A 27,508-nucleotide genomic window follows, 5' to 3' on the forward strand; every position below is an offset into this window, starting at 1 on the left:
TAATCACGAAAATTTTTCATTGAGGAGCCTTTTTTTCATGACGTTGACAACTTAAACACGTGTCTTGGATGATTAAAAAAATAATGAGACGTTTGCAAGTTTACGTCTGACACAAAAATGCTAAGTAGATTCTGTCAGATGTTTACAATGCATGACATTTTTTGTTTTTAACGCAAGTTCAGGCAAAATGTTAAGCTTGTTCGAGATGCCAACTTCCGCATGTTAGCTTTCATGTAGAACAGCTGGTATTATGTCTATTTTCATGAATAAAACGCAGTAACAGAAGTTTTTTGAGCATGCAGCAATAAAACAACATGACGACTGACACATTTAGAAATGACTAAAAAATGACAAAGGTTAATAAGTAAATGCGCACTGATTGATCGGTTCGAAAATCAATTGGGGCAGATTTCATAAATTAGTGGAGGTAGTCAATCACTAAAAATATTATAACAGATCCTGTGTGCCAATCGATTCATTTAGCCACTTTAGCCCACTAGCATTTCGTCACAAGCATTCATAGTCATTAATGTGAGCATACTGTATTGCAGCACTTGTTGGGTGTTTTAATACTTTCACGACCCCAGCTTAATGTTTATGATGACTGCTACTCCTTGCTACGTTAATGTGGGAAGGAATGGAATTCTCTTTAGCATTCCATTACGTCACGGTGTGATAATTGGTTTGTGGCTTCATTATTCTCTCATTTATTGGTGAATTCCGTCAAATACCTGTTTAGTGAAAGCTCACATTTGGCTCATATTTAAAATGTTACCACATTCAAAGTACTAAGAAAAATGAAAGACTTGCAGGACTTATATAATTTAGTAGTTCTCTAGAAAATTAAATTGAATTTATATTATTTAATTTCCACAAACGTAATTTTTATTTTAAAATAAAAGACTATTAAATATAGAAATTATGAATTTGGTTTCAAAAGTTTTTAACCTTTCAATTTTTTAAGAGCTACAGCATGTCCAGTTAAAAGCAGTGTTGTTTTGGTCAAGGATGACTACGTCAACGATGACTGTAACGAAAATATTTCGTTGACAAACAATTTTTTTATGACAACGCGACGATAACGAGCTAAAAACGTGTTTTGGGAGACTAAAACATAACGACACAAATGCTAGTTTTTGTCTGACGAAAATGCGTCATAGTTTCCGTCACGTGTTCACAATGTGTGACATTGTATGTGTGGTTAGCCTGCATTGTAGCAGTGTCTGTGCACCCCAAACTCACCCACTAGTGTCATCTCCAGTCTCCCCATTGCTCTTTTGGTGACACACATGGTAAGATTTGTCGTCTTGGCAAGAGAGAATATGCAATGTGCTTTAGCCTTTACAGGTCTGCGCCGAGTGATCATCACAAACTAAATGTAACTCTTAGCGTTAGCATCGCATTCATGTTTGCATTAGCATTAGGCTATTGCTAACGGCGAGCGTGCTCTTAAACTCTCGGACAACTTTTTTTTTTTTTTTACATACAGTTTGTGTGGTCCAGGTGGGTACAATTAATTGAAAGTAATGTATCGTTTTCCTGCTGAGTGTGTATTATCACGTGATAGGTTTGTAGATGCTACGATATGTGCTCATCTTTCAATGTCATTGGAAATAGTTAAAAACCTTTTTTTTTACTTTTGGAGTGAATTTTATAGATGAAAATATTGAGTAAACGTCGACTAAAACCAGATGAAATTAGTCTTCAGTTTTCGTCAACAAAAACTAGACAAAGACTCATTTTGAAATTACTAAACTATGACTAAGACTAATAAGTATTATCATCCAAAAGAATTGTTTTTAGACACACACAGTAAGAATTGTCCTCGTCTTGGCAAGAGAGAATATGCAATGTTGCTTTAGCCTTTAGAGGTCTGCGCCGAGTGATCATCAAAAACTAAATGTAACTCTTAGCGTTAGCATTGCATTCACGTTTGAGTTAGCATTAGGCTATTGCTAAAGGCGAGCGTGCGCTTAAACTCTCGGACAACTTTTTTTTACATACAGTTCGTGGCGTCCAGGTGGGTACAATTAATTGAAAGTAATGTATCGTTTTCCTGCTGAGTGTGTATTATCACGTGACAGGTTTGTAAATGCTACGATATGTGCTTGTCTGTCAATGTCATTGGAAATAGTTAAAAACCTTTTTTTTTTTTTTAAAACTTTTGACACATTTTGAAATGACTAAACTATGACTAAGACTAAGACTAAGACTAAGTATTGTCATCCAAAAGAATTGCTTGTTTTTATACACACACCGTAAGATTTGTCCTCGTCCTGGCAAGAGAGAATATGCAATGTTGCTTTAGCCTTTAAAGGTCTGCGCTGAGTGATCATCACACACTAAATGTAACTCTTAGCGTTAGCATTGCATTTTTTTTTTTTTTTTTTTTTTTTTTTTACATAGTTTGTGGTGTCCAGGTGTTGAAAGTAATGTATCGTTTTACTGCTGAGTGTGTATTATCACGTGATAGGTTTGTAGATGCTACAATATGTGCTCGTCTGTCAATGTCAATGGAAATAGTTGAAAACCTTTTATTATTTTTGGAGTGAATTTTATAGATGAAAATATTGAGTAAATGTCGACTAAAACTAGATGAAATTATTATTGAGTTTTCGTCAACAAAAACTAGATTTATTTTGAAATGACTAAAATATGAGTAAGACTAATAAGTATTATCATCGAAAAGACAAAGACAAAGACGAAAATTAAAAGGGTTGCCAACAACACTGGTTAAAAGAAAGTATTGTTTCACAAGTAATGTAAAATGTTTTATAATATAACATGACTGTTTGGAGTATTAAAAGTGCATGGTGTTGTTGTTGTTAATAAAAAAAATTTGGATTGGCAAAAATTGGATATCGGCTAGAAAAATGTGATTGGTGCACCCCTATTAATATTTGAACAAAAATACTATTAAGACTAAAAGGGCTCCTAAAAACAACACAGGCTCAAAGCGAAGTGCCACCTTGTCGTAAGACGTGCTGACCAGCTGATCAAAGTCTGACAACCAGGGATGACTCTCTGCGTCCCGTTTAGCCATCTCCTCCCACTCCTGCTGCAGCTTCTCCCAGAAATCAACATCACTCTAATAAAAAAAAAAAAAAAAAAAGGATGGTAGGTTGTTACAGGGGGAGGCCAACTTCAACAACTGATTTATGAGCAGTAGGAAGAGGAGGAGGAATTTCCCCTCCTCTTCAAGTCACATAATTCATTTCCAAATCTTCCACTTCCTGGTCTTATCTCTGCATTCAATTAGCCATGCGGTTCACCGCTAGCTCTGACTCACCTCCACCGCAGCTTTAGCTTGGTGGAAATCCGGTCCGGTGGCGGTGAACTCGTCCACCCAGGCTTCGGCGGACTCTTGTGACACCTGAAGAAGAGACAACGGCAAAGGTTTTTCTGAGTTTCACGTGCAAACTAGGAACTACCATGGAAAAGTGAGGGGGAAAGTAAATCAGGAAAAATGGAATGGAAAAAGTGGATAAACCGAAGACAGAAAAAGCCAGTATTCTTGCTGCGTAATACATTTGAAAACTAATGTGCATCTTCTTTAATCAAACTAGAATACTTCAGTCAGCGGCACGACCATGGCGGTCCTACCTGCCTGACGACCTTGGCCCACTGCTGTGCCTGCTTAGCTTTAGCTTTGTCAATCTTCTCATTCCTCTCGGCAGATTCCAAGGGAAGACTCCCTCCCCCTGTTTCCGTCAGGAACTATCCCAGGGAGGAGGAGGAGAAGGAGGAACGGGTTTTCGAGGTTTTAAATGGGTCAGAGTTTGGCTCAAGGGTTAGGGAGGTAGGTGATTTGTGGTGGTTGTTAAATCAGGGTCAAAAATGGGAAGAGTACATGGCAAAATTAGTGGCCCGTGGTTAGGAGCAGGTGGTCATCACAAATAGAGGACAGTTGAACAACGTTTTATCAAACACTACACAAAATGGAAAAAAATATAGAGACGAGCAGCCAAACCAGAAGGCGCAAATGGGATTTAAATCTGTTTTAAGTCATTTCTTGGCAGAAGTGGGCTTCGACAGCAATTTGAAGGGGAACGTTTCAGGCACGTTTGGCTTCACTTTTTTTTTTCACCGACAGAAACTCAACACCACAGTGAATATAAATCATAGTATACACTTTTATATGAGAAGTTAATATTCGTAATATACTCAAACGCGGCCGCAAGACTCGTATCGGGAAGAGGAGTAGCGGCTGGTTTGGCAGCCTGTACTGACAATTTTAAGATTTTGACTCGTCTTCGTACCTGGTTGAGGTTGGAAGCCCAGTTGTGAGCCTCCTCGGCCTGAGCTTTATCAGTGAGCTGTTTGTCTGTCCTGCTCTCCACTGTCACACTGCCCTCGCCAATTTGTCTAATGAACCGCAGGAACTACACAGCAGTGAAATACAAAAGGAACAAAAGGAAAACGGGGGGAAAAAAAATCAGTAGTATCTCAACTAATGTGAGTTTTACCAAAAAAAATCATCAAAGTACAAAGAAATAGAAAGTGTAGAATGACAAACGTGTAATGAAAGTGAACATGCCGGCTGCTGGCTAGACAGGAAGTTGCCGCTTACCTCTGTGTTTTGTAACTTGGGGTCATCCACCTTTGAGACGAGTTCATTGGCTGTCTGCCTCAACTCCTCTCCTGTTTGGTATTCCTTTGTCCTGTTAAATTAACAAGCAAACAAAGATTACATTAGGGCTGCAGCTATCGATTATTTTAGTAGTCGAATAATCGATCAACTAGTTAGTTCGAATAATCGAGTAATTGGATAAGGAACGTAAAAAATTAAAATACCTGAGCTGAGCCTCAAATGGTATCAAAAAAATAAATAAACGAGGATCGATGGACTATCAAAGTACAAATGGCTAAGTTAATGGCAAAAGTCCGCTAGCTTAAATGCTATAAAATGCTAACATTTTTTGACAATGCTCTTAACAAATGGTTCAGACACATATTCCCACAAAAAAAACAGCTAAATATACTTATAAATTAAATTACGAATGCGTTAAAAAAACATTAGCTCAAATAAAAACTTATGTTGGTCTTAACAGAGAGCAGCTGGATTCAGCCATGTGAAATGAGGCAGACCAGAGGATAGCGTATCCACCCAAATCAATAAAACTAAATGCAATAACTTTCAAAATAAACGATTACAACACCACTTTAATTAAACGAATACTCGAAGCAGAAAAATGTATTTCGAAACTTTTTTTTCTAACCGAATACTCGAGGTAAGCGATTAATCGTTGCAGCACTAGATTACATTAATTTTTTAAAGCTAGTATGCTCTTGAATTTTAAATAACAAACATGTTAGAGCACATGGATTTTAACAAGGGTGTGTAAACATTTTATAGCAACTGTACCTCATGGGGCCTATAACCTTCTGTCTTTCAATAAAAAACATGAGCACACTATGACTTTCCAAACACCAAAAATTTTGAACGGTACACAACTGAAAATTTTTACTTCTTTAGAGCTGAACAATAACAATTCTAAATCTCCTCACCACTCGCTCTCCTTGTCTCCAAAGTCTCCGAGCCACAGTTTCTCCTCTGACTGTTCCAGATATTCCTCTGCCCAGCGTCCAGGATCTGGAAGGGAAAACATTCACGCTAGGAGACCACACAGTCAGAAAGGTTGGATTCCAAATACTGTACTGTCGAAAAAATAGTACAGCAGCATACATGCATTTTAGTATCTCCTTATATACTTGCCAGGGGATTTATTTACGAGTACCTCTGAAGCCAATAAGGGTTAAAGTGGAAGCAAAGACTAGGGTTGTGTGGAGATATTTGTACTCATATATTTGTTCATTTTACTTGAAACATTCATTTCTATTTTGTTTGTCCTTCTGATTTTATTTGGATGAGATAAGACTGCAGCTCTCAGGTTCTTCTCTGAAGCAAGGTCACAAACAGGTAACCAGGGTTTCCCCTACACATAAAACATTGTGGCGCACTGCCACACCAAAATAAAAGCCGCCACGCCTTGCAAAAGAGATGAATTTTTTAGGGCTGTTTCAAACTAGCAGCAGCCTAGTGTGAAGGGTTTAGCGGCAACCTATTCATTGTGTATTGCAATGTCTGTAACGAAGCGCGGTCCCCTTAAGAGAAGAGCTGTGACATGGAAGGAGAACGGGCGAGATAGCGAGAAACAGCGGTTGCACGTCGTGACAGCCCCCTGTTATTTTGTTATTATATTTCTTTATTATTCTTTATGAAGTGGGTAGGCCAATACAGACTCCTCTCCTTCTTCCCCCCCATCCGGAACATTACAGTATTTTGGATTGGACTTTTCGGCGAATGTGAGCGGTGGACGGCCGTCTTGGATGGAACGATGGGTTTTACACAATCATGGCGGACGAAACCTTGATAAATGCGCTTTTTTTCAAGTTTTGCGAACTCTGGGACACTCGAAAAATGGCTGTCATACCTCTCCTTGCAAAGCTCAATGGTACCTCCACGAGGGTTTGTGTGGAAATGTAGTTCACGAACAACAACAAAAAAACTATTCACCTTCTCACCGAAGCTAGTAAAACTCTTTACACGGCAATTGTAATTTCCCCCTACTCCTTGAAATGGGTTCATTACAAGGGCGTAGGTTTGGTCTCAATATTGGTATATATCTAATAATACCCAATATTATTGTTGTGGTGGTAATATAGTCTGTATTAGGCCCAAAAAAAAGGAAAAAGTAGGACTCCGAGATGTAAGTTGTACTATTGCTACGAGAGAAAAATTCGGATTATTACGTAGGGTAATGTAGCTGTAATCTGCTACGCATTTTACATCCATGTACCGTAGCTGAGAGCTACGACATTAGCCTGGCTAATGAAATATTTCAAATAGGTCTTTGTTATGGTTCTTCTTGGGAAAAAATAAATCTCATTTGTCATGATATGACACAATTTTGCTGTGGTGAGGCTGTCCGACTCCGATCCAGCCCACCACCACATCTTAAAAAAATCCAGGGGGATACCCTGGGTTGCACAGCTGCCTCATAAAATTCAACTTATTTGTGAGTCGCTTCATTGATTAACATGCCTATTCCCATTCGGAAAAACAAAAACTGTAAGCGCTGAAAGGTTGGGGCAGATCTTCTAGGAGGCACCTGGGGCACTCAAGGACATATGTCCTGGGCGGTCAGCTTTTAATTATTCTTTTCTTAATAAATGTATTCAGCTTAAGTGCTAATTGCTTTATTTTTGTTCCTAAATTCTGTTAATAGAGAGAATTAAAGAACCTGTGAAAAGAGAAAATAATTTTTTTTTTCTTCAGTTGAATGATAAATCCATTTTACATGTGAATTTAACATTTTGAAATATTTCATGTACGCTTAATTCAGGATCTGTTGTGCTAACTAGGCATGTGGAAGTACGCTATTCTGACAGTATGATAACCTTAAGCCAAAATATCAGTTTCACGGTATTGCATTTACAGCTCTAAAATGTGTTACTTTGAGATATCTGGGTTTAAAAAAAAAAAAAAAAAAAAAATTCCATCAAACAGGATTTTTTTTTCAAAAAATTTTGGAACATAAGTATGATGTTAAGTAAAAAATTTTAAAAAATAAATAAATGGGAAAAAAAAAAATATATATATATATACCGTATTGGCCCGAATATAAGACGATGTTTTTTGCACTGAAATAAGATTGAAAAAGAGGAGGTCGTCTTATAACTGCGGTCTAAAAAAAAAAAAAAAAAAAAAAAAAAAAAAAACTGCAGCCTAGACATATACCCATTCACGACGCTTGATGGCGCCAGTCATCAATGAATCGAATGCTGAACGCGACTCGGGCGGCCAAAGGGAACCCCTGACACGAAGAAGAAAGTGGTAAGAAGGAAAAGAGAATAAAATACCGGTAATAGAAGAGATAACCGAAAATGGAGAAACTTCGCGACAATTTGGAGAAAAGTGGGTCGAAGATTGGCCAGGTTAACCGGTGTTTGGCCATTCCTTACTACGCGGCGAAACGTCCTACACAATGCTCAGGGCGCTTGCATATGCATTCACACGCATGCGCACATCGGTTGGAAGCGGCGAGTACTCACTATTTTTGTTTTTATTTAGTTATTTAGAACCTTTTCACAGCCTCAAAGATACTTTTTGCATGTATTACCCTCTCATACTTTTAACCATTGTGTTTTTTTGTGTTAGCTTTGAAGCAGTTGACCACATTAGTCACGTAGCGTATTTAAATCGTCCTTATTTGACATAACTACATTTAAGTATTTTCTGCAGGCATTTCTTTAGTACGTTATTCCTGTATGCATCTAAACAAAACAGGTTTAGAGCGCACGGTAGTAATTTAGGTGTCAAATTCGACTAATGTAGGACGTTTCGCCGATGTAGGACATTTTGGCAGAACACCGGCAGCTGAGGAGAAGTTATGACGCAAACTTCAAGTTGATGGTGATAAATGAGGCGGTGTCTTCAAACAACTGCAAAGCGGCTGTGAAATATGGTGTCACAGAGTGTAATGTACGGAGAAGGAGAGCTCAAAAAGATCGCCTAAAAAATGCTCAGTCAGAGAAAAGCTTTCCGTGGTCGTTTCTGTATAAAAATTAATTTGGTGTTCAAAAAGTCTTTTTTCAAACTTAAGTCTTGAAAAAGAGGGGGTCGTCTTATAATCGGGGTCGTCTTATATTCGGGCCAATACGGTATATATATATATATTCTAAATAAAATTAAAATAAATGCAGTCCTCTAGGTGAGCCTAAACCCACTGCCACAGGTCAACATTATTACATCACAACAAAAATATTTAAATTATTTTCCATAAAATGCACATGTGTATGACTCGTATCATGTTGATATTATACACACTCTCTCTTTCTCAACACAGACAGTTGCCAGAGAGAAAAAAAACACCACGTTTTAACCCCCGCTAGACACACTAAACATTAGAGCTGGGAATCTTTGGGCACCTAACGATTCGATTACGATTACGATTCAGAGGCTCCGATTCGATTATAAAACGATTATTGATGCACCCATTTTTTTTTTATTTTTTTTTTTGTTTTTTTGTTTGTTTTGTATATTAGTACCAAAATTGTTCAAAAATCCTCTCAGGCTAAACCAAACTACTATTTCAGTATCAAGTTAACATATAGCAGTAAACAAATATACAAAAATAACAGTAAATAAAAAACTCCAGTCCCCATTCTATATCAGCAGCTTTAAACTACTTTCAATTAATTTGATGTAGTGAATCAACCGTTAAAGTTGTTAAAATTGCTTCTGTTATTCCATAATTTCTCTTTTGTCTACTTTCAACATGTGAAAGTTTTAAAACTATTTTAAAGATAGATTCAAGTCAATATTTTACCGATTTAGCAGTATTTTAGATAAAAAGTTAATTAGATTCGCTTGGAAGGTTCGCAACAACAGCCTTGCAGGGAAGTGTACTGCTTTAAGATGGCGGCCGTTACTAACGCCCGCATCTAGTTTTTTGTAGATGTGCTGGTAACGATACCGAAGCTATAATGCATCTAGTCCTATATAAATGATAGCTACCGTAACATAATGTGGCTTTTAGCAGCTTTTCGGCAGCAGTCAGGTATGTTGTTGTTTTTTTTTTTAGTTTTTTAGTTTTTTTTTTAGAGTTGAGCTAGAGTAAGCATTGCCGTTACCCGAGGGGCCGGGTAATGAGAAGCATGATGTTTAGCTACTCTCGCTCCGTCCCTAACTGCGTACCGAAGACCGCGCGGCGCCCTCCTCTTCTAAGCTGCGGCCGTCTGCTTTTCTGTAGCCGAAGTATTCCCATACAAGCAATCTCGCTTTCTTTGATAGGGGAAAAAAGTTCAGGAGCGTCAACTCCTCCAGCCATCGTGTAGCACAGCTGACTCACTGACACTGAGCAACAACCGAAGGGGGAGTGTTAAGCCTTGTAACTGCAAGCGTTTTTGGGACATGTCTAACTTTTAAATCTGTTCTTTTCTGCCCCTTTTAACAGGAAAAAAAAAAAAAAGTTATGATAAAAAGAATCAAGATTGGTGATGTGAAAAAAATAATTTTGATTTATTTTAAGGGCTTAATCGCCTAGCTCTAATATATATATATATATTTACTGATGATTAATGTACAATATGCAGCTGAATTTCGCACTGAAGAAAATCACAAATAACAATAGTTTTCATTCAGCTCGAGCGACAACAATCCGAATCTACCTGCAGCCTGAGCGATGAATTCCTTAGTCCAGTCGGCATCTGCCGTGTCACCAAGCGCAACAAGGCCCGGCGTGGAAGCTGGATCCGAGCCCGATACGAACTCTGCCGCCCAGTCACCCGAGAGAGCCAACGCCGCCACATCTGGCGCTGTGCCGCCACAGTAAACATTGCATTAAGTGGAAGACTGAAGACATTCCTGAGGTGTAATTTAATGACTTTAAAAAAATGAGATACCTCTCTGTGGAGCCTGTCTGTAGCTCTGCTGATCGATCTGCTGCATCTCCTCCAGCAGCTGACCCATGTCGAATGTCTGCGGGGGACGTGGGGGTGCTTGGAGGAACTCGTTAACCAGCTGGGAAGACCCCAAAAATTCATTACGATAGATTTGAACTTTCACAACAAAATGAAAACGTGATAAAGAAGTGAAAACGTGAGCTCTGACCTCATCTTCCGTTGCAATTTCAATGGGAGTTGGGGGAATCTAGAATGGAAAAAGTCAAATTATCGGCTTTCCAACCACTTATAATTTCTAAAAATTAGTGTTGCACCGATACAGATACTATTATCGGAAGAGGCCCCGATATATGACTAAACTGCAGGCATTGGTATCCATTAGTATTAAGCAGTGCTTCTCAATTATTTTTTTGCAAAGCCCCCCTTGAAAATAAAAAAATCTTTGTGCCCCCCCCCGCCTTTCCGTTCGCCACGGTGACTATAAAAGATTAATATCTATAAAAATGTTAAAAATATACCTAAAATTGTATCCTTTTCACATTCACAACATTCAAAAAAGATAAAAAGCAAAATAAATTAACTTTCAACAAATTGTAACTTTATTTTGACACACAGCATGCAAAACAGAAAAAAAAGTACCTGACCTAACAAAAATATGTTATTCCTCTAGTGCTGCAACGATTAATTGATTAACTTGAGTATTCCATGAGAAAAAAAGATTTGAATTGCATTTTTCTGCTTTGAGTATTTGTTTAATTAAAATGGTGTTGTAATGGTTTGTTTTGAAAGTGTTTGCATTTAGTTTTGTTGATTTGGGTAGATACACAGCCCTCTAGTCAGCCTCATTTCACATGGATGAATCCAGCTGCTCCCTGTTAAGACCAACATGAGCTAAGTTTTTGTTTGAGCTAATGTGTCTTTTAATGCATTCGTAATTTAGTTTAAAGGTATATTTAGCCAATTTTTGTGGTAATATGTGTCTGAACCATTTGTTAAAAGCATTTAAAAAGAATGTTAGTATTTTATAGCATTTAAAGAGCATATGACAGGAGAAAAAAAGTCTTAAATGGCATTATTATGTGAATTAGAATCATATTTTGAGACGATTCGACTATATACAATAATTCAGCAAAGGGCAGACGACGAGAAATTAGTCTTTTAATCTGCCGTTTAGCCACGCCTACCATTATAGGGCTTTAGCGTCCCCAACAGGTGGATGACGTCAGTGGTAGACTGGGCTCATCGGTTTTACTATTCAGCCCACTGAGGGGGAATTATTCAGAACGAGGAAAACGCGACGAAGAGAGCCGCAAAATGTCATTGTTTCAGTCTCTCTACTCCAATATTTTTACAGGATATTTTTTTTTTATCAAAGTATTTTCCCCCAATAGCTATATAAATGGCTTGAGAAGGACCAGTCAGCCCGTCAAGGGGGAACTATTCACAACGAGGAAAACGCGACGAAAAGAGCGGCAAAATGTCATTGTTTCTGTCTCTTTACTTCAATATTTTTACAGGATATACTTTTTATCCAAGTATTTTTCCCAATTGCTAAATAAATGGCATGGTCATGACAAACAACAGTCTTGCACTAAATGGAATATGAAATAATAAAAATGCATTTATTCAGGACGACATGGCAAAATTACTCCATAATGGTCAAAACTGTCGACTTCACCTTTACTGTCGCACCTCCTGAACGATATTTTATGAAACCTAAATCAGACATATGTCATTTCCCTTCCCCGGCTTCGGAGAATGTAAACAATCCAAAAGGCGTGACAGCTAGCCGACATGCTAACCCGAACCGAGTGATGTTTCAAAGTCTTCGAAGCGGAAAATCACACATAACTAGCCTGGATTTATTAACATGACGACTGGGTTGTCGATTGTCTTCGCGGATCGGTAAACCGCCCAGCGGAGAGCAATTTACAGTTCGTTCCCCGGAGGAGGGTGGCTGCAGTTGTTGTGCAGCTAACGTGCTGCTAGTGTGCATGAGGACAGCTTTTTACATGCCTATCAATGATCAAACGTAAGTAGTCCTTTATTTAAAGAAAGTTTGTAGTGTTTACTTTGTAATCGCTGTATTCGTATTTGACATAATACAAAACAAGATGTTTACTCACTTCCTCGTAAGTCCAATGGTCCCACAGTAAATAGCCACGGTCAATGGGAACCTTTTGAAACTCCAAAAAGCGCATACGCCTCTCCCTCATACAGAAGGATTTTTCTGCAGCCGTTTGGCTGGCGTGATGCGAAAAATAAAGGTATTAATCCGCAAAATCAGCCGAATCCTTCGTCCTCATACACAACAGTACGCTGTATAGTGAAGAGGACGTCTTTTACCGTACACGTCACAGCGCCCTCCTCCTCAATGCAAGACCGAAGCCGGAAGTCACTCATTTTAATGGCGCGTGATTAAAAAAACTAAATAAATATAGCGATTGCTTCCACACACATCCAAGCGGTCCTTATCATTCAGGAGCATAAAATAGCGCGTGTATTATGAAATAAACATGCTTTTTCGTGTCACATGCACTTTAAGCTAGTGGACCTTTGTTATGTAAGTTAGCCAATTGTTCTTCTGTTGTACATAGATCCTTATTTAAATTTTTTTTTTTTTACCGTTTAAGGCTCAGCTAAGGTATTTTAATTTTTTATGTTCCTTATCCGATTACTCGATTATTCGAACTAACTAGTTCATCGATTAATCGACTACTAAAATAATCGATAGCTGCGGCCCCAAATTCCTCAGCTGTGGCTGTTTTTGACATATTTACAGATAAGCAAATCCTCACACAGGGAGTTCGTCATGTCAAAATTCACATAAGCAAGAAATAAACAGTCTTTGTTGCTGTCAGTTGCTTCATCAAATTGTAAAGCAAACTGTTTATCTTTGAGTTCATCCACCAGCTGTCTCTGGAGATTGTCTGCGATGTCATCAATGCGTCTTGCGATTGTGTCATTGGACAGTGGGATGGTTTTAATATGACAGAAACCAGATTGTGTCATTGGACAGTGGGATGGTTTTAATATGACAGAAACCATTTTGACTGCTGCAGGCAGTATCAAATCCTCTGCAACTGTGTTTTTGTTTTTTTGTAATTTGGTGCGGCACTTAATACGACGCCAAAAGTGCTCGCTGGTTAACCGATGTAGCGACCATTAAGCGAGATGATTGTTAGACGTACTTGTATTTTGTTTTTACATCCGCAGCGCCGCAGTATCTTTTTTTCCCCGTAAAACAGACTCACGCCGGATTTTCTTGAGAGCGAAATTAACATGAGTTCCAAGAATGTTAGTGCAGGTGGTGAAAAAAGCAAAAAGGTGAGGCTTACCATTACCATTGAAATGAAGATAAAAATGATAGGAAAATATGAGCTTGGTGGGCGCGGCCGTGAACTGGCTCGACAATATGGCCAATACGGAGAATGTCTACGATCTCGGCGGTCCTCCTCCGTTCGCCAGTCTTTATAAGAAATCGCCAGCTTCGTCAGGTTTTTAATCATTTAATTCAGAACGTGTGCAACAAAACATGCCTACTGTCCCCCGAGGCTGACGCCCAACAGACCACGAAAAAGAAAGTAAAAACTCATGCACTCTCTCTCACTCTGTCGCCTGCCACACGGTGCATTCAAGGACACCACGCAAAATACATCCGCCGCATTAGAACCCGATTCGTTACGTTATTACAGGTATTATTATAATTATCATTATTACTATTATTACATTATTATTCCGATTTTTATTCGTATTTTAATTTGTTTTGCTCTTTGTAATTGCTATTTGCAATAGTAACAGCAGTATTTATTAAGGATTTAGCGTTGGTTTTCTGGCTGTGGAACGAATTAATGATTTATAATTAGGGCTGTCAAAATTATTGCGTTAACGGGCGGTAATTAATTTTTTAAATTAATCACGTTAAAATATTTGACGCAATTAACGCACATGCCCCGCTCAAACAGATTCAAATGACAGTGTCATGTCCAGTTGTCACTTGTGTTTTTTGGTGTTTTTTTCGCCCTCTACTGGCGCTTGGGTGCGACTGAATTTATGGGCTTCAGCACCATCCATGAGCATTGTGTAATTATTGACATCAACAATGGCGAGCTACTAGTTTATTTTTTGGTTGAAATTTTTACAAATTTTATTAAAACGAAAACATTAAGAGGGGTTTTAATATAAAATTTCTATAAATTGTACTAACATTTATCTTTTAAGAACAACAAGTCTTACTATCCATTAGAGCTGGGCGGTAAACCGAAAATTTACCGTCACCGAAATTCTTCACGATGACCGACGTAATTCTGACCATGTCGGTAAATTCGGTAAATTAATAAAACAAGAAAATAGTCTTTTCATCCCGCTTTGACTCTGTTGTTCGTCTATGCTCATTCCCCTTTAAGAAAGCAGTGAATGTACTTACGTAGGGAGTCACGTGATCATCAGGAAGCCAATCAAACAGAAGCCCGGTAAGCTAACGCTAGCAGCTAATGCTACAAGCAAAACGTGATGGAGTGTGGCTTAAGGGAGGCTCGCCAAACTTTCACCCGACATTTAATAGACTCTTGGTGGCATCCAGACGGGCTTTCACCAGTTGTCCTCCCTTGTTCTCACAATTTCCGGAGATGGTGCTTTCAGTGCTTTCTACCGGTAGCCAGGCCACAGGCTAACGCTAGCCGCTAACGCTAGCGGCTAACGCTACAAATGAACGTGATGGAGTCGGATAGCGGCTCTAACCTTGTCGAAACGGCTGAATTTAATGAGTGGATTGGGCATGGACTGCATCTAGCAATTACTATGTCGCGTTATTTTGTATCTGACTGTGTGTGATTTCTCTGATAGCTTTTGTGATGGTAAAGCATTCAGCATAAAGCACAAATGGCCCCAGCTATTTTTCTGTATGTGCTTAATTCTGTGTCATTATTGCTATCATAAAATCTTAAGTGTTTCATTTGCAGAAGATCAATATAGCTTTAATGTGTGTCTGTCTGTCTGTCTGTCTGTTTGGGGGTTCATGTATGTGTGCATTTATTTAAAAATGCACTGGGGGGGGGGGAGACCCTGAAACCATAAAGTAAACACTTGTATTGAATAATTATGTCACAGCAGCCATTAACAATAAATTGTCTTTTTGAAGTGTACTGTTCGAGCTGCAAGTCATTTGTGTTACAATGACATGTTTGCACAGGCATATCGATTTTGACAATGTACATTGTTCAAGCCATACACTCTGTTATAAATGCTCATACTTGAATTCTTATTGTTTACAATTCATTTGTATAAACCTAATGTCTAGACTGCATGTACATTTGTTAAATATATCAAATTGAATGCTGGTAACTAAATCAACAAGAAACTGTTAATCTGTATTTCATGCATTGATTCAGATTTTCAAATTATATAACAGTCCGCTTGGACGACTTTATCGTCATCGAGATAAATCTGCTCCATTTATCGTGATACATGTTTAAGGCCATATCGCCCACCCCTACTATCCATGGATCGCTTTAACAGAATGTAATAATGTTAATGCCATCTTGTTGATTTTTTGTTATAATACACAAATCCAGTACTTATGTACAGTATGTTAAATCCGTCTTGTGTCTTATCTTTCCATTCCAATAATATTTAACAGAAATATGGCATATTTTATAGATGGTTTGAATTGCGATTAATTACGGTTAATTAATTTTTAAGCTGTGATTAACTCGATTTGACAGCCCTAATTATAATGTATTTTTATGGAAAAGTCCTCCTCCATTTCGACTTACGAACAAGGTCCTGGAAAAAATCAATTTCGTATGTAGCGGTACCACTGTATAGGCCTATTCTTTAAACTGTGGATAAATGTACATGTTAAGCAGTAATACCAGCCAGGATTTGAGGTTTTATGAACACTGACATGAACATAAGCATCTATAAAGATGTAAGCTTTGTCAAAAGGAGGGAAAACTGGAAAAAGCAGGCTAGCACACATGTTTAAAAGCAAGAACAAACACACTGAGGAACAGTTTCTTTGCTAAAGCCATCTCCCCCATGAACAGCCATATGTAACACCACATCACCCAATGTCCAATATTCCTTTACATGCCATATAAGAACAAACACACTGAGGAACAGTTTCTTTGCTAAAGCCATCTCCCCCATGAACAGCCATATGTGACACCACATCACCCAATGTCCAATATTCCTTTACATGCCATGTGCAACAGTGGTGGGCCATCAAAGCCTGCAAAGCCTTCTCTGCTGGCCTAAAAAAATCTGAATCACAGACTGATGTCATTTATATAATTTTTGTCCATGAATATGTATTCAATCATTCCAAATGGTCTGCCTGATTCCTTTCATTGCTATCCCCTTGGTTGCGTTGCATTCAGACTTGTATTTTCATATTTAAGCATTTAACCAATCAAATTCAGCCACTATTTGTTACCAGGCAGGGTAATAGTAAGATGCCTGGGGGGTGGCCTTCGCAATCAGTTCTGCAGGCCATGTAGCATAAAATAAATGGCGATCAAACTGTTGCTTTAACCAATCAGATTTTGAGTTGGCGACACCAAGGCCTCCTAGCGGGCGTATGGAAACGTCAGCGTATTCCCACGCTTTGATTGGCTAGTCAGAGACCGTACTAGCCAGAGCTAGCAAACTGCATCTCTAGCAAGCTGCACGATAAATTTAATCCTTTAATAGCTGTTTTGTCAACCCGCAATGGCTGAAGGAGGAGAACAAATGGATTCAGTCGCAGGTTTACTGTCAAAGCCATTTTCAAGACGGACTTTTCAAGAAAAGCGGGACATTGTTAAGCAAGGTCGGGCAACTCCGAAGCTAGCAAGCCTGTCACAACCGGGAAAACGATTTGTCCGCCACTTCCAATCAGCTAACTATGAGTGGTACTCCTGACTCACAGACTCCGAGGACTGGTGCAAATTGTATTTCTGGGAGCGCTTGTTATTTGCCACTGAGCGAGATGGTGTTTGGAGCCACACTGGATTTGCAAATTTGTCTTGCCTTTCCAAGGCAGCAATGAGGCATCAAAGCACTGCCGGTGTTGCGCCGGTGTTCGGACACTTGCGAGCAACGGTGCTTTCCAAAACTTTTCGGGAAACTAGAGGGGATCTACAGCTGAGCGAGCAGGTGCGTAGGGAAACGGAGTAGCACAACGAAAAGTTGAAGAAAAATAGGGAAATTTTGAAAAGACGGACTGTCATTTTTGGGGGCAAGCAGGAACTTTCATTTCGGGGGCATGATGAAAGCGCTGGATCCAAAAACAGGAAATAATGTGGAGCTTCTGTCTCTCATTGCTGAGAACAACACGGATCAACATTACCACCAGTCCACTAACAGTCTTTAGTGGGACGTCGGGCAAAATACAAAATGACCTGATCGCTGCTATTGCTGATCTTTTTGAGGAAAAGAAAGGAGGATAGACTTTGTGTACAAATAATCTGGATTTTTGGTGACTAAAATGTTGCTCTTTTCTTTAATAATATGCAGTTTTATCTGGTTATTTTTCATGCGTTTTATGTGTGTCGTGGCTGTACCTGCAGTAGAAGTAGAAGCCATAAAATAGATATTGAGGGTTGGATTGATTCAGACAGAGCATTACTGAAGGCCTAGGTGTGAAATGCACGGCCCGCCACTGATGTGCAATACTTACTATGAGCAATATTCAATGCCTCACTGTCCACTGCTGTGACTTAACTTCTATTCACACATATTCTATGTGCAATACTTATTTACGTGCAATATTCAATGCCTTCACTGTCACCTGCTGCTAATTCACCTCAATTATTTTCACTGCCTAAACATAGGACTACCTCATACACATTTCATATTTATTTAGAATTTATACTTTCATTCTTGCAAGTTACTTTTGAGATTTTTACTTGTCCTGCTTTGTAAAGGGAAATGCTCCACAATTTAATTGTTCAACTGAATAATGACAATAAAGGGCTATTCCATTTTATTCTTTTGTCCTCTGATACCATAAGTGATTAGCGTATGAGCTAAGCTAATGTACCAATGAGATATCGTGGCACTGACAGTGAACTGAATTCGAAAAATCTGTGTTGATACCAAAGTGAACAAACATTAAAAATATATTCAAAAAAAAAAACATTTTGGCCTATGAGAGCATTTTAAGTAAGGGTGTGACAATATATCGGAAAGGGTATATATCGCGATACTTTGTAGCCTAAAAGGTTATCGATATGCGCCCACCAAGAATCGATATTGAAAAAGGAACCAACAGATTGTTACCAAAATTTTCCATAGAATAGTGTCTACGTTAGGTCACTGGCTGCCATTGATGGCGCTAGACATCCACTTATTTTCGACTGGACGTCCACCGCCATCAATGGCACTGAAACCACAGCATTCACAGTTTTTTGCGGGCATTTACAGGTCACTTCCGCTCCATTTCAGGGCATTTACAGATTACCATATTTTTCGGACTATAAATCGCATTTTTTCCCCCCATAGTTTGGCTGGGGGTGCGACTTATTCTCAGGAGCGACTTTTGTGTGAAATTCTTAACACATGTTGATGTTTTGGAGTGACACTGATGGTTTGGTAAACTTGTTAGCATGTTCTTTATGCTATAGTTATCTGAATAACTCTTAATAGCTATGGCCACGTTCGCGTTCCGCCTTTGGCAATGAGTGTTCAATTGTATTATTGACTTTTTTATATTGAAATACATGCTTTTAGTTTGTGGCGCTTTCACGCCCACATGGGGGCGCACTCGCACTTGTTTACGTGAAGAAGAGCGCTCACACGCCAGAAGAAAGCTGACAGCTACGTAGCTCTGAGTGAGTGGGCGAGAGAGAAACACGGCTGTGATCCTACGTTCATTGTTTATGCTTGTAAAATATCTCTACAGAGGCAACGCCTGTGTGGATCATCTTTTCTGTTGTTGTGTCTTTTTCACCCGCGATCGGACACTTAAAGCCAGTTGTGTGGTTGTTTGAACGATGTGCTAATGCTAGCGTACGCATGCTAACCGTTTGTGACATTGCTGTAATGCACCTAATTATCATTTATTTACGTTGATGCGCAGTGTTGTGCATGAACGCGTTCAATGAACGATCGTTCATGAACACGTTCATATTTTGGGCGAACGTGAATTGAACGCATCATATTTCTGTCTCATGAACGTTACTGTGAACGCGCTCATTCTAGCGGTTGTGAGCGGTGCTCATAACTTCGTTCATGAGTTCATCACATTTAGAGCCTTACCGACAAAACTGCATATAAAGCCATAGGCTAAAAACACACAATAAAAAAATTAACCTTAATAGCGGAAAATTATCCAACCTGTCAACCCAAGCTGCCTGTCACGGCCGTATTGTTTAAGCAAATACGTCATCACAACAACGGCAGCATGGACACAGAAGCTGGCAGCTCTCGAAACCCGGCCCGCTCAGAGCAACTTTCTACACAGTACCAGCATTTAAAAGAGTTTTACGAAAAAGTCAGTACCGACCCAGATGGCAAAAATATAACGTTTACTTGTAAACTTTGTCCACCTGGATTGAAGAAGACCGTCTGTACGTCGGTAACATCTTTAGCCAACTTTAAACGGCACATCGGAATAAAGCATGCGACAAGCCTTGCTAGGTATCTGCGACTGCGAGCATGTGCGATTAAGAAAGAGACGGCAACGGTTGGCCAGAGCAGAACCTCTACCACCCAAATACCGCTAACAGCATACCAGAGTGGCCCCGTTTTCTGTCTCTCCCAGCCGCAGCTAGACAATCTAGTTCTTGTCACAATAAAGAACATTCAAACAGCAAGGTTTTGCTTATGCGTATGAAAATGTACTGTAGATAAAAGCTGTAGAGCTGCTAATGTGTGGACTGAATGAGTGGCAGCAAAGCATTATGGAAATCCCAGTAATCTGAGGGCTGCCCCCTCACTGCTAGTGTAAACCCTGGTTGGACAAGGATTTGAAATTGAATATGAAGATGAATCTGACACATAGTTTCAGTGTTAAAAAGGATACATGAATTGCTGTCTGTGGTTCTATATGGACACTGCCAATAATAGCTTGCAACAATTTTTGGCGAACAAAAAGAACTGAACTACAAAAGTTCATTTTTTGGAACCATGAACTTTAGTTCAAAATTTTGAACTATGAACTATGAACTGAACAGTTCATTTTAAAATTTGTGAACTGCAATTTGAACTAGTTCATGTAGAAAATGAACTTTCCTAACACTGTTGATGCGAAACTGTTTGGTATCGAGGACGAAATTAATTAAGCAAATTAACCGGACGTCCATCATCGTCATTGGGAAGTTTAGCCCGATGTACAGTCAGGACCGAGCCGTAGCGTCCTGGTGAGGACAGTATATTCGCATTTTGTTGTTCATGCACTGTACACTGTACACTTAATCAGCATGTTGTTCTCTATTGTATTTTTATATTAAATTGCCTTTCAAGATGACATATCTGTTCTATGTGTTGGATTTTATCAAGTAAATTTTCCCCCAAAATGCGACTTATACTCCGGTGCGACTTATATATGTTTTTTTTTCTCTTCGTTGGGCATTTTATGGCTGGTGCAACTAATACTCAAGTGCGTCCGAAAAATAAGGTACTTCCTGTTGATTTTAGGTTACTTTCTATTCATTTGGGGATATTCTTGAGTCACTTTCTTTTCAGTAACCCAAAATCAACAGGAAGTGATCCGTAAATGCCCCCAAAAGGTAAAAGGATGCCCCAAAATTACCTCATTGCCTGGCATTGGCTGCCACTGACGGCCATAGATGTCCAATCCGTTGGAAGTGGGAGGGACGTTCATTCACTGCCACCCTCCCTATTCTAATGGAATGGACGTCTACTAGTGATACTCATTCCAATTCACAGCAGAAGGATGAAAAGAGCTTGTTTTTCTGTTTTTAAGTTGTTTTGTAGAACATCCTACAATAATTTCTTGTCCAATGTATCGATAATTGTTGTATCGCCATATCATGAGATCATCGTGAGCCTTGTATCGCAAATCGTATCATATCCTGAGGTACCCAGAGGTGTACCCCTCCTAATTGTAACTCACGTTTTGAGTATTTCGTTCATTTATTGCCACCCACACCAGGGACATATGTTAATGTGTATGTTTTTTAAAAACTTAGTACAGTATCGCCATCGGCCGATACCACCCAGCCGGATACCGAAATCGATATTAGAAGCCAAAAAAATTGGTATCGGTGCATCACTACTAAACATTCAACAAATGGCTTCTAAACGTGCTCACCGTAGGTGTGGAGCGGTGCCGCCATGCCCCGCCTTCTTTAGTCATGTGACCGGTCAACTTCATGAGCGGATTGGCTCCCCCGCATTCTGCCTCCACTAGCTCCCGCATCGCCATGGCAACACAATCCCGATCAAGCCACCTGAGAACTGAGAGGAGAACCCTGATTATCTTTGCTGCAATTGACAGCCATGGACGTCAAATTATCAGTGTTAACGGCAGCAAATGAGTTAAAATACAAACGACAACAAAAAGCTTAGCATTACCATTTAAATCCATGTAAGTGAACATGTTTTTAGAGACTCTGAGGCCAAGCGAGGCAAAATCTGTGCCCCAGTTCTTTTCTAACACATAACCAAGTTAAAGCTCCATCTGCTGTTTTCCATGTCGTTTCCTGGTTCGGCTCAACCATGAATAATAGGGCTGAGATGGGCCAGCACACACAGACACGCTCCGCCACTTCTGCTTCCAACTGACTTTTGTTTTGTTTTTCATTGCTTTAATACAGCCATGTCATAATGAAGAGACTCCCAGACCATTACATGCATCAGTACTCGCCAGAAAAACGAGCTAAAAAATGGTGAAGTCAAAATTCCAGAACAAATAAAGCTAAAAACTAAAAGTAAAAATGTAGAAGGTTTAAAAAAAAAAAAAAAAAGAAAGAAAAATGGTGGTGTGGGGCGGGGGTAATATACGTTAATTCATCTGGGGAGAACAATGACAAATAGTGAGGTTTTTTTAGATTATGATTAAAAAATCTTTCTAATTGGGAACTAATTGATTATTAAATCATTTGATAGTTTATTCAGTATTTAGAGAGATTAATAACCCAAAAAGTGTTTAAATAATCTTTTAAATAACAAATATTCTCTTATTTTTCATTTTAAATTCGTATTTAAAAAAAAAAACTTTTACATTTTTGTTTTTTCATTTAAAAAAAAGGAAAAGCAGAATTTTACTTAAATATATATTTTTCTATTTATCTAGAAATGTCTTTTTTAAGGATTTAGATTTTTTTCTTTTTTTTTTAAAGATTTTTTTAAAAATAAAAAAATAAAGAGGAGAACAGGAAATATTCCTTGTTTTTTAATTAAAAAATAAAAAAAGGAAATAAGTCAGTATTATCTTAATTTTTGAAAATCATTTATTTGCCTATTTTACATTAAAATTAGTAAAATGTCTCTTTAAATAGTTTTACATTTATTTTGCAATTTTGTTTATATTAAATCTAAATTTAAATTAATTAATTTCTTTACATTTTAATTATTTTTTAAATATTTGTAATTTTTTTAAAAAATGGAGAAAACTGTATAAATTTAATTATTATTTTTCAAATATAAAAACAAAAAAAGATTTTAAATATTGAATGTAATAAATATTTTCAAAAATCTATTTTAAATTTAAAAAGCGGAAAAAAACCTTAAATATTCCTAGAATATATCAAAGAAACATGTAGTCATTTCACATGATTTACTTTCGCGGACCTTACAAATGATGTATCGAGTCGAACCTGGCACCCAGGCCTTGGGTTTGACACCTTTGAAATAAATGTACAGTGGTACCTCTACATACTGTCACGGACCCGACAGATGAGGACCACAAATGCGTCACGTTTTCAACAATTTATTGACAACACCAGCAGGCAGGTGCAAAGATGGCAGCAGTACAGACAAGGGCTAGGCAGAAGTCAGGTTTCCAAAAGCAAAAGGCAGGTCGAGTTACCAGGGCAGGAGAGAAGGCAGCAGTCAGGCAGGTTCAGATTTGGCAACGAGTCAGATTCAGAGAGCTAGGCAGGCAGGTAACAGGCAGGCTTCGCAGACGGTCTGACAGAGTAGAACTGAGAAGCAAGGCTTTAAATACACAGGTTGATTGATGAATGAGGCAGTGCTATTGGCTGGGCTGTGAGTAGGTGAATTGAAGACAGGTGGGGATAATTGAAGGCAATTAGGCCATGCTGCAGGAGGGAATCAGGTCATGACAGAAACCCCCCCCCCAAGGGACGGCCCCAGAAGTCCCCCAAAAGGAACCACCACCCAGGGCGGGCGAATGGGGAGCCGGCGGAGGGTTAAAACCCCGCCGACTGATCAGAGTCCAGGTCAGGATCCGGTTCGGGTGCCCGATGGGGCCTCCTAGGGCGACCCCGCTGTACGGAGGGCTGGTCAGGGTTCTGACGATGGAAGTCAGTGATGAGCGTACGGTCTACAATCCGTCCAGCAAGTACCCAGGATCGTTCCTCCGGACCGTAACCCTCCCAGTCAACCAGGTACTGGATTCCTCTGCCTCTACGTCTGGACTGGAGTAGCCGCCGAACAGTGTAGACCGGGCCACCGGTGATGAGGCGTGGAGGAGGAGGTGGTGGTGCAACTGGGACCAACGGGCTCTCGTGAACCGGCTTTACTCTAGAGTTGTGGAATGTGGGGTGTATCCGCATGGATGCAGGCAGTTGGAGCCGAATGGCGGTTGGGCTGAGGATCTTTTGGATGGGTAACGCACCAATGAACCGAGGAGCCAACTTGCGTGACTCCACCTTGAGTGGCAGGTCCTTGGCTGAGAGCCACACCTTCTGACCCACTCGATAGACGGGTGCAGGAGTCCTTCGACGGTTTGCTCCGGTGGAATAACTGGTGACAGACCGTAGGAGTGTGGCACGGGCTCGCGACCAGGTACAGCGGCATCGTCAGGCATAGGCAAGGGCTGAGGGACAGTTAATCCTTTCCTCTTGGCTGGAAAACAGCGGAGGTTGATAGCCGTACACACACTGGAAGGGGGACATGCCCGTGGCGGAGCAAGTAAGGGAGTTATGAGCGTATTCTACCCATGTCAGTTGTTTTGCCCAGGACCGGGGGTTGGATGCTGCCATGCACCGAAGTGCCTTCTCAAGCTCCTGGTTAATCCTCTCTGACTGGCCATTGGACTGGGGGTGAAATCCCGAGGAGAGGCTGACCGTGGCCCCCAGCAGATGGCAGAATTCCTTCCAGAAGGTGGAAGTGAATTGCGGGCCTCGGTCTGAGACGACGTCCCTGGGTAGCCCATGAATTCGGAAAGCGTTGTCTAAGACCACCTGGGCGGTCTCCTTGGCTGATGGTAGTTTAGGAAGAGGGATGAAGTGTGCCATCTTACTGAAACGGTCTACAATGGTGAGGATGACTGTCATGCCGCCAGATGGAGGCAGCCCGGTAACGAAATCTAGTGACACATGTGACCAAGGCCGAGAGGGTACAGGCAGGGGCTGCAGTAGGCCGGCAGGGGGCTGGTTGGATGACTTGCTTCGGTTACAGGTGGGACAGGCGCGGACAAAGTCTTGTACATCCCTTCTCAGGGACGGCCACCAGAAGCGTTGGGAGAGCAAATTGCAGGTGCGTGTGGATCCAGGATGGCAAGCAAGACGGGAGTTGTGTCCCCACTGTATGACCTCTGATCTCAGGTTCTCTGGGATTGAAGAGGCGGTCTGCAGGACATGCACTGGGCCCGGGCTGGTTGTGAAGGGCCTCAAGTACTCGCTGTTCAACCTCCCAGGTTAGGGCAGCGACCACACAGGGACCAGGCAGAATGGAAGCAGGTTCTTTGGTGGGTCCAATGTCCTTCTGAAACTGGCGGGAGAGGGCATCGGGTTTAGTGTTGCGTGACCCAGGCCAGTAAGACAACGTGAAATTGAACCGGGTGAAGAAAAGAGTCCATCGGGCCTGTCTGGAGTTTAGTCGTTTGGCAGAGCGGATGTACTCTAGGTTCTTATGATCGGTCCAGACCAAGAATGGAACCGTTGACCCCTCCAGCCAGTGGCGCCACTCCTCCAGAGCAAGCTTGACAGCGAGCAGCTCACGGTTGCCTATGTCGTAGTTCTCCTCAGAAGGGGACAATCTGCGAGAGAAGAACGCACAGGGATGGAGTTTGCCATCCTCTGCAGCTCGTTGAGTGAGCACAGCGCCGACTCCCACATCAGAGGCGTCCACTTCCACAATGAACTGCCGGTCTGGGTCCGGCATTCGGAGGATGGGGGCAGAAGAGAAGCGTGACTTGAGGATACCAAAGGCTTTATCTGCTGCTGAAGTCCAGATAAATGGCTGTTTGGAGCTGGTCAGGGCGGTGAGGGGGGAGGCAACACTGCTGTAATTGCGGATGAACTTGCGGTAGAAATTAGCGAAGCCAAGGAACTGCTGAAGTTTCTTCCTGTTTTCTGGCACAGGCCATGAGGTCATCGCCGAGACTTTGGCCGGGTCCATTTGGATGCTTCCCGCGGCCACGATTTACCCCAGGAAAGCCATGAACTGAGCATGAAATTCGCATTTTTCTGCCTTGACGTACAGAGAGTTCTCCAGGAGGCGACTGAGGACTAGTTGGACATGGCGGGTGTGTTCAGACGGGGTTCGGGAGAAGATCAAAATGTCGTCCAGGTAAACGAAGACAAACTTGTTCAGCATATCTCGCAATACATCGTTTACAAGAGCTTGGAATACTGCCGGAGCGTTGGTGAGTCCGAACGGCATGACCAGGTACTCATAATGGCCTGTTGGGGTGTTAAAGGCAGTTTTCCATTCGTCTCCCTCCCTTATCCGCACCAGATGGTAAGCATTTCTGAGGTCTAGTTTGGTGAAGATGGTAGACCCTTGGAGCAACTCGAAAGCAGAGGTGAGCAGAGGAAGAGGATAGCGGTTTTTAATGGTGATGTCGTTTAAGCCCCTATAGTCGATGCAGGGGCGGAGCGAACCATCCTTTTTCCCAACTAAGAAGAACCCGGCACCGGCAGGAGATGATGATGGACGAATTATTCCAGCCGCCAGAGAGTTAGTGATGTAATTATCCATGGCTTTTCTTTCAGGGGCGGACAGAGAGTAAAGACTGCCCCGGGGCAGTCCCCGGAAGGAGGTCGATCGCACAGTCATAGGGACGGTGAGGGGGCAGAGAAGTGGCCTTGGCTTCGTTGAACACCTCCCGGAGTCCATGGTAGCACTTCGGCACATTAGAGAGGTCAGGGGCAGAACTGGGGGGACCAGAACTGGAGGGCAGTATGGCAGAGCGCAGACAGGTCCAGTGGCAGTCTTTTCCCCATTCTTTGATCGTTCCGGTCGTCCAGTCGAGGTGGGGGTTATGCTGGCGGAGCCATGGGTAACCCAGGATAAGGGGTTGGCCTGGTGAACTGAGCAGGTGAAAACGAATCAACTCATGCTGGTTTCCTGACAGGATCATAGCGACAGGGTTTGTGATGTTGGTGACTGTGCCGAGGGGGTGACCGTCCAGAGCCCGGACTGGGACAGGATAGGGCAAGCGTTGAATCTCCAACCCCAACTGGCGAGCCAGCTCCCTGTCCATGATGTTGGCCTCAGCACCAGAGTCCACGAGCACAGCCAAGGTGTGGGTGGTTTCAGGGAGAAGAAGACGTACTTGGAAGAGAAGCTTACGGTGCATGGAGGCTTGGGTGGTCATCGAGCTCAATCGGACGCCTCCTATGTCCGATGAGCTCTGGCTTTTACTGGGCAGGTGGAAACACGATGACCATCGCCTCCACAATACAGGCAGAGGTTGGACGAGAGGCGATGCTGGCGCTCGGCGGCAGATAGGGAGGCACGGCCGACCGACTCCATGGGCTCTGGTAGATCGATCTGGCTGTGGGGAGCGTCGGACAAGCGTGGCCGGGCGGCAGACTCTCTCGGAGTGCAGACAGGCAACAGGGTGGAGCTTCCTTTCTCTTGTCGGCGGGTCTGAATTCGACGGTCCACCCGAACAGCAAGGTCGATGGCCTCATCTAGCGTCTTTGGCTGGTCGTGCGAAACGAGTCAGTCCTTCACATAGTCCGCCAGGCTGTTATAGAAGGCGTCCACCAGAGCAGCCATGTTCCATGAACTGCGCCTT

General features: G+C 41.2%; 1 protein-coding gene across 3 annotated transcripts in view; it reads right to left on the bottom strand.

Moving 5' to 3' along the window:
• pex5 (peroxisomal biogenesis factor 5) overlaps positions 1-27,508 on the bottom strand; it is a 47,950-nt gene that overhangs the window by 14,927 nt on the left and 5,515 nt on the right. Inside the window, exons 2-11 of one of the 3 annotated variants that reach the window (XM_057834711.1) lie at positions 21,665-21,810; positions 10,616-10,654; positions 10,408-10,525; positions 10,174-10,320; positions 5,509-5,593; positions 4,571-4,661; positions 4,260-4,382; positions 3,604-3,717; positions 3,290-3,373; positions 2,969-3,088 (exon numbers count right to left, since the gene is read on the bottom strand). In XM_057834711.1, coding sequence (XP_057690694.1) covers positions 2,969-3,088; positions 3,290-3,373; positions 3,604-3,717; positions 4,260-4,382; positions 4,571-4,661; positions 5,509-5,593; positions 10,174-10,320; positions 10,408-10,525; positions 10,616-10,654; positions 21,665-21,778 — 1,035 coding nt within the window. In that variant the 5' untranslated portion in view covers positions 21,779-21,810. The remainder of the gene's footprint in view (positions 1-2,968; positions 3,089-3,289; positions 3,374-3,603; positions 3,718-4,259; positions 4,383-4,570; positions 4,662-5,508; positions 5,594-10,173; positions 10,321-10,407; positions 10,526-10,615; positions 10,655-21,664; positions 21,811-27,508) is intronic. The other 2 variants (XM_057834713.1, XM_057834714.1) reach the window with 2 other exon arrangements.

The sequence above is a fragment of the Corythoichthys intestinalis genome, chromosome 4, assembly GCF_030265065.1.
Source record: "Corythoichthys intestinalis isolate RoL2023-P3 chromosome 4, ASM3026506v1, whole genome shotgun sequence".
Lineage (NCBI taxonomy): Eukaryota > Metazoa > Chordata > Actinopteri > Syngnathiformes > Syngnathidae > Corythoichthys > Corythoichthys intestinalis.